Source organism: Cyprinodon tularosa, unplaced genomic scaffold, assembly GCF_016077235.1.
Source record: "Cyprinodon tularosa strain WSP-4 unplaced genomic scaffold, ASM1607723v1 ctg961, whole genome shotgun sequence".
In the NCBI taxonomy this organism is placed as follows: Eukaryota; Metazoa; Chordata; class Actinopteri; order Cyprinodontiformes; family Cyprinodontidae; genus Cyprinodon; species Cyprinodon tularosa.
Window position 1 is genome coordinate 437628 of NW_024039742.1, and position 7695 is coordinate 445322.

Sequence of the window (7695 nt, forward strand, 5' to 3'; positions counted from 1 at the left end):
CTCAGTCTCCTTTAAAAGCCCTCTCTCTTCAGTTCCCCTTTGCTGGGTCCTCGTCAAACACCGTATGCTTGCTCCAACTCCTTCTCTCTGTGCCTACCTCGTCTTGTTTGTGATTCCCCTGATTTCCCCATGGTTCTGGTACTGTAGACTTGTTTTCATGTTTTTGATTTTTGGACTTCTGGTTTCTTGTTTGTTTGGACTTGTTTTCCTTGGATTTTTTGGATAACTAGCCTCTGATTTCTGTCAAGTCTTTATTAAATCCACAACAGATTCACCTCTGCCTCTCTGCCTCTGCTTTTGGGTCTACTCACTCAATAACCAAATCCTGACAGATATCACAGGAAAAAAATAGTCAATCAAGTTTATTTGTATAGCCCTTTACAATAGCCAAATGGTACCCAAAGTGCTTTACAACAAAGCCATAAAACAATACATAACACATACAAAACATACAGATACAATTAAAAGTGCTGTAGTGGTGCAGCGCTGCAGGACATTAAAAGCCTTCCAGACGTGCATAGAAAGGAGCACACAGAAAGAGGACATCTAAGAGACAGTATTATCCTAGTCAGAATTAAATGCTAATTTAAAAAGGTGGGTTTTAAGCTTTTTTTTTTTTTTTAAAAAGGCTGAGGTCAGTAGTGGTGCGGATGTCAGGGGGTAGTTTGTTCCACAGTCTGGGAGCAGCGACGGCAAAAGAACGATCGCCCCACTGTTTGAGTCTTGAACTAGGGACCTCTAACAGAAGCTGACCCGAGGAGCGTAAAGCTCTGCCACAATTTCGAAAAGTTAAAAAGAACAAAAGAACTTAATTCAGACGGAGATAGACTGAACAGCAACAACACTGTTCAACAGGCCAAACAGGAAGTGAACACGATACGTCTCACCAACAGCAGCAGTAGCAACCTCCCGTTCTGTTCAAGTCAGTTCATCTGTTCAGCCTTTGTTTAGCTCATGCCCATCTTATCACTTAAATTGCCGTCCTTCCATGCAATTCCATGTCAGGTTTGAGACCTTTAGTTTGTACATTTTCTTGTACTTTATTAAATACTTCAACTAAACTTTCTGTCTTCATCTGCCTGTCTACATATGAGTCTATCCAAACTCAACATTTCCTTACACAATAACTATATTAAAACTTCCATAACCAAAGCCATCAATGTGTACTTAGCAATGAGAGTTGGCAAAAACAGTAAAGAAGGAGATCAGAAATATTTAGCACTTTTAATGCAGCTTCAAAACTATTTTGAAGGCCTCATGATGGAATGAAAGAGGATATTATGAAACTAAGTCTGATTAGTTGGATTTGCTGACCCATAATTCCTTCCTTCCAAGTTCTCTAGATGTTCATCAGGATCCTGAAAATGAAAATAATATGCCTGAAATCATTAAAAATGTTTTTGCTGGCAGAATCTGGCAATCTCAAAATCTCATATCAATCACAATAAAACAGAATTAGCATCAGTAAGTACACTAGCACCAGTAAGGTGAATAATGACTTTAACATGATAGGTAGCATTTTTAATTGGTTTACCTGACATGAGGCTAGGTTCTGAAGCTCATGGTTTCTGGTTTTTGTTAGTGCTGTAACATATACATGAAGGTAAGGATTTAATGTATGTATATATATATATATATATATATATATATATATATATATATATATATATATATATAATATGTGTGTGTGTGTTAAAATGTAAGTGTCTTTCTCTGTATGTACATCTTTTTATGAAAAAATAAAGACATCCAGCACCAAGCACCACAAAAACCACACATATACCGATTTAGATGTAATGATTCCTACCTGTTAATCAGAAAAAATAAATGTAAAGTTTAAAATAAAGATATAAAGGTTAAAATATTTATCATGATGTAATACATTTAAAATGAGCTTAAAGGAAAACAAAGAACATGAAGCACATTTCTAAAGAAGCTCATCAATGATGTGAAATTATTTTATATTTTAATGTTAGAGTACTTTAAAGAGTAATCTCTTACAAGAGAGTTAAAATGCTGTTAAATAGAAATATATTCAGAGAAACACATCTATGTTATTATTATTTTTTCCAGAATATTTTTTCCCAGCATATATTATGCTATTATTTTCCCTGCATATATCACCTGCAGAAGTAGTTGAGGAATGACATGGATGCCATACTAAGCTTAGAGGTGTCATCTCCAAACTAACAGAGTTTTGTGCCCGACAGCTGTAGTTTGAAATATCCTCCCTCTGGATCTCTATCTGCAAAGTGAGGATGGAGATATTTGGGTTGCTGATGTTGCTGATAATGATGTCTCCATAGTACCAGGTCAGGTTTAAGTCAGGTCCATTCTTCACAGAACACTTTGCAGCACAAAACCTGCGGGCTGGTTGAGCCACGTTGGTGATGTTGGGCGTAGAGACAGGATCTACAGAGAAAGATGATTTTCAGCTGTAATTTGAAAGTTATAGTGGATATCTATGAGTGACTAAACATCTGATACCACAATGTGCAGAAAAGAGAAGGAGCATAAGGTTCAGACAAATAATTAGACGAAAGTAGAGATTAAGAAGCCATTTTAGAATATATATATTCATGAAATATAAGAAATTATAAATTTTTATTCCCAGCTGGGGTAAATGGATAACAAACTGGTATCCTTGTTCCTCAGGAAGGAAACACATTGATGTTCTGGAAAGAAATGTCTTGATTTTGCTTCTTTTGGTTTGTTTCTTTCTTTGCCATATAAACTAAAAAACAGCTAAACTGTAAACAGAAGAAATCTGCAGTTGTGCAATATTGACATCAAGAAAATCAGTCATGAAATTATTGTTTCATTCATTTAATTTATAAAATCTATCATTTTTACAATATTGTTGTTATTTTGATCAGTGGTCTTAAACTCAAACCCATGAGGTCTGATGTCCTGCAACTTTTAGATGTGTTTGTTTCAACACACCTGAACCCAATATGAGCTCGTTAGCAGATTAAGGTTTTAAGATTTGGAAAGATTGCTAGATAAGCTCAGGCACTACCTTCCATATTTACTTCCGTAAACACAGAGCACGCTGGCTTGTGACGTCATCATGTCCTCTACTGCGCATGCACAACACTTAAGCTGTATGACTGCAGTATACACAGGAGATCACACACAAGTCGCATATATTTGGAAATGTGAACGGCAAAGCAAAAAAATCGGATTTCACAAAAAAAAAAATTGGAATTGAGCATCAGGCCTGCAGTGTGAACGTAGCATTAGATTATGAATAATTCAGAATTGTACTTCCTAGACCTTCCTCCTTCACTTTTCGCTCGGGGAACAGTAAGAACACTGAACAGCTGAACCTCGCTGTTATAAAACCTAAAAAATATGAAGGTGTGTAAATTATTTTGTGTCACAAATGTAGAGAAACATTATATTTTTGTAAAACTCTGTGAGGTGAGCTATATCTATATGTCCTGTCATACAAAAGATTATAGGAAACCATATAGCTCCTATGCGGTGGATAGAAATATTAGGAAGTACGTATTTTAAAATAATGGACTCTAGGAAACATTTTTCTTCCTCTTCCAAATTGTCAGTACAATTCAGACAGCACTTACCATAAACTATGACCTGATGTTTTCGTCCAATATGTAGATAATTATTCATTTTTAATTCGGAGCAGTAAAATCCACGTTGGTTGTTAGTTACTTGAATAATGGTCAGATCCAAGTTGGTTTTATTGAGAAAGAAATTGTTGAAGCCATCTCCATATCTAATAACAGAGTTCTGAAAACTGGCAAACTCTTTTCCATTAAAATCTGAACCGTTCGTCCAGTTGGCAGAATGGCCCATCTCAGTTGTTTGCAGTCCAGACTTCAGAGTTACATTGTGTCCCAGCTGACAATTATAAGTTAAAAGGTCATTTCCTGTAAAAGTCAGAAATGTGATGTTATCAACTTTTATGTGAGAAATATACCAACATATATACAACAGATGTAAAGGTTAAAGATGGTAAGAAACTGTTCTGAGGATCAACCATCACAACTCTTGCATTTTCATTTAGTTATGCAGAAAGCCACAGGAAAAGGCAGAAGAGTCTTTGATCAGGAAACAGAAACTTGGTCGATGAAATGTAATTACAAACAAACGACAGAACTAGGGAAATAGGCTTGAATTGGTAGGTTGTGCTCAGATATAAAGGTCAAGCAAATAGAGCAACATGCAGTCTGAGAATCAAGGGGAAATTTAAGAGACTGCAGTCAGGAAGCCGAAGCACATTCCTGTAGAGATCAGGAGCCGGGAGAGAATACCCAGAGTGGGCAAGGTGGAACAGGGAAGTCCAAGAGGCAGAAATATGATTGAGATCAGGCAGGAAGGCAAGGAAATAATGTTGGACATCTACCCACACAATGACTTTTGATAATCTGGTAATTCTTGCCAGCAGGAGAGTAATAATAAAGCCAGGGTCAAAGCTGAGATGAATGAGGTGTGATTAGGATGCAGCAGAGGAGGTACAAATGGAAATGAATTGCTGCAATGCATAGAGGAGCAAGAACAGACAGGAAAGATCATGACTGCACTTTATTTTTTTGCTCATCAGAATGTCTGTTTGTATTTTAATTTCCTTACCTGTCACAAACAGGCTGACATTAGGATAGATCTGTCCCTTGTCTGTTGTAATACACCCCGTAAATGTTCCATTGTCATTAAGAATGAGGTTTGAAATCGTGATTGATGCAGTTTTTACATTAGTTTGAAGCCGGTTTTTAAATCTGGTTCCTTTGAATTTAATTATTCCTTCTTCCACACGAATAACTTCTTCAGTTTCATTGTTTTGTGTAAAGTTCCAACGGTAGGAAAATACATGTACAGTAGTTTTAGCATGAAATGTAGCAGTCTGACCCTCCTGCTTTACAATAACAGATGCTAGACAACAGAGTAAACCTGCAGAAAAAAAAAATGTAGTGTATTTTGAAAGACATTGTTGGAAGTTCTTTCTGAAACAAAATTCCACCATTAAACTGTGGCTGTCTCAGATATCACAAACAACAAACAAACAAATGTAAACATGACTAAGTTTAGAGTAGTTAAATGTAGCAGTCTCCCCCTCCTGCTTAGAAACAGCAGATGCTGTTTAGAAACAGCAGAGTAAAAAAAAAAACAAATGTAGTGTATTTTGAAAAACGTTGTTGGAAGGTGTTTCTGAAAGGAAGCTCCTCCATTAAACTGTGGCTGTCTCAGATATCACCAACAACAAACATACAAATGTAAACAATAATAAACACAACTTCCTCCAATTTGTTGCACAAACTGTCTACTGCAAATAATCAACCCTGTTATCCAGGTTAGAGGTGTTACTTGAATGAAGCTGAGGTCTGTTTACTGCATGTCAGCTCTAAGCATCTCTAGATCCTACATAGGGAAGTGATAGTCTGCAGGTTTATGCTGCATAATCAGTGATATGACAAGTGAATTCTCATATTAAGAGCTGTAAAACTAAGTTTAGAGTCTTGTCAGGCTAAAAGAAGCAAAAGATTCAACAAAAAAAGTTTATTTAAAAAAATAACATCTAGATAAAATAATACTTAGCATAAAAAACAGAACCAGCTTCATTTTCTTCAGCTCCCTGTAAGTCAAACATATTGTTAGGACTCTTAAACTTTAGGATTTATCCCAACCAATAAGTACCTATGGCGTTTCCACACTAATTCCTCTTTTATTGGAATTCAACAATTATACAGGGTCAAATTGTTTATGATTTCCCTTATTTGTTTTTTGAAATAGTGTGATTTCAACATGAAAATGTTTAGAATATGTGGTTTAAATAATACATTTTTTCCCTCCATTTCATGAATGATGAAAGTTAATTTTATCTTATCTTCCAAATATAAAGTTTTCACTAAAGCTGTTGCACACTGGCAAGGCTGTACAAAGTTGTGTTGGATGCTTAGAAAAATGGCTTGTTGAAAAATCATTGCTTAAACTGTAACTTGTTTTTATTAAAACCTTCAGAGCTCTTTTGCAATATAGATTGTCGTAATCTCATCTTTGCAAAAACAAATAAAGTGCTGACAGAATAATTACCACTGATCTCCATTTATTTAATTGAAGTAGCAGAGTTGAATTTCTTTTTCCTGCAACAATTATTATAATTCATAGTAATAGTTTATACGTTTTTGCTCATCCTGTCTTACAAAGTATTCAGAAATTTAAAAAAGGGTTTAAGTTCAGGGGCGGAGCTAGATGGGGGGCAGGTGGCCATGGCCACCCTTAGCCAATCATTGGCCCATATAATGTGCTATATGCAATATAGCACATTATATGGGCATATAGCACTATATATAGCTGCATATAGCAGCTAAATGCCTATATAATGTGCTATATGCCTACATGGTGTACATCAGTGCCGCATCTTTTAAAGTGGACAGATTGTTAATTATTGATCAAACACATGCCTGTTTATCTGATGTACTGAAATAACAGTGAAATGGAGTTTTATACTTTTAATGCTTGATTTTATTGACAGAGCAATTTGTTTTGTATTTTGATTATTAGACTCTGGATGATCTAAGACAACACTGATGTGTAGTATCATATATCATCATCTCTTACATGCCTGGATTTTACATCATGGGAATGAAAGAGACCCTCAGTGACGGTAAAGATTAACAAGTCATCACTAACATAAGTTTCAATAACAATCTTTTAACATTTCGGTCAGGGTTTTTTAACACATTTCTTCAACTCAACAAAATTTCTTAGCACCTGACTTACCCACAGTTTCTGCTTCCTCTTCCTTGGTTCCTGCTTCCTCTTCTTGAAGTTTATTCTCCTTTTAGACAAATGGATATTTGCATTATCTATGGAAAAAAAACATATCTTGGAAGAACTAGAAAGTAGAAGCAGCCAACTGGGAGCTCAGACAAACAGAAAGAAAAATTTCTCCATGTTTCGAAGTGATTTAGACCCCTGAGCTTAAAGCAAAGAGCAAAGTCCCTTAAAACAAAGCTAACAAAAGCTTCTCTTGGTAAAGTGTAAAAATGTAATTACGCTTGGTATGATAATTAGCCATAAAAGCAATTTTGTTTTCCCACCTGGAACTTAAAGAAAAAAAAAATATACCAATGAACCATAAGAAATTCCCATAGACCAAACTGGTAACAATCATGTATATAAAAAAAAAAAAGATGTCTTACCTTATAACAGACAGACAGTCCTGAATTCAATTAGCTTCAGTTACAAAATATTTGATAAAAATCTTTTACAAATGGATTGAAATATGTGATTATTTTAATTTTCCAAACTGAGAAATTCTCTTACATAAGATATTTGTTTTTCTTACTGATCAGTTTTCTTATTAAATATCATAAATTCATTAAAAATAAAAGCAGTTTTGGATTTGAATAGACGTACCTGTATCTTCTTCTTCTTACTGCCTTCCTCATGTCAGTCGCTGTTAGAGTGATAACTATCCTGTGTTTCAACCAGAAGGGTCATAAACTTTTATGACCTCCTGTAGGTCATGAGGCAGAATCACACGGCTGTGTGACTTCCATCCAGCCAGTTGGTCAATTCACACTATCTTGTTACCTGCATCCTCCCAGACAATGATTACTGGCTCTTCTGTTTTACACCCGCCTGTTTGATGTTGTAAACTGTTAATAAAAGGCTTTGCTATGAAGGGATCGGGGTGAGAAGGTGATGGTAATCCTACCAGGATCTTCT

The 7695-nt window shown here is 35.5% G+C and overlaps 1 protein-coding gene across 2 annotated transcripts; it reads right to left on the bottom strand.

Moving 5' to 3' along the window:
* Positions 1-570: 570 nt before the first annotated feature.
* On the bottom strand, positions 571-7425 carry LOC119776874. 2 transcript variants are annotated; one of them, XM_038275503.1, is made up of 8 exons: positions 7384-7425; positions 6745-6830; positions 5556-5596; positions 4600-4914; positions 3588-3896; positions 2125-2412; positions 1535-1584; positions 571-1358 (listed from the first exon to the last, which is right to left on the bottom strand). In XM_038275503.1, the coding sequence occupies exons 3-8, from the start codon at positions 5581-5583 to the stop codon at positions 1287-1289; spliced, it is 1062 nt and encodes a 353-aa protein (XP_038131431.1). In that variant the 5' UTR covers positions 5584-5596; positions 6745-6830; positions 7384-7425; the 3' UTR covers positions 571-1286. The 2 variants fall into 2 exon arrangements, with proteins under 2 accessions (XP_038131431.1, XP_038131430.1); XM_038275502.1 differs by lacking the exons at positions 5556-5596; positions 6745-6830; positions 7384-7425 and having other exon boundaries at positions 4600-5027.
* Positions 7426-7695: the final 270 nt, after the last annotated feature.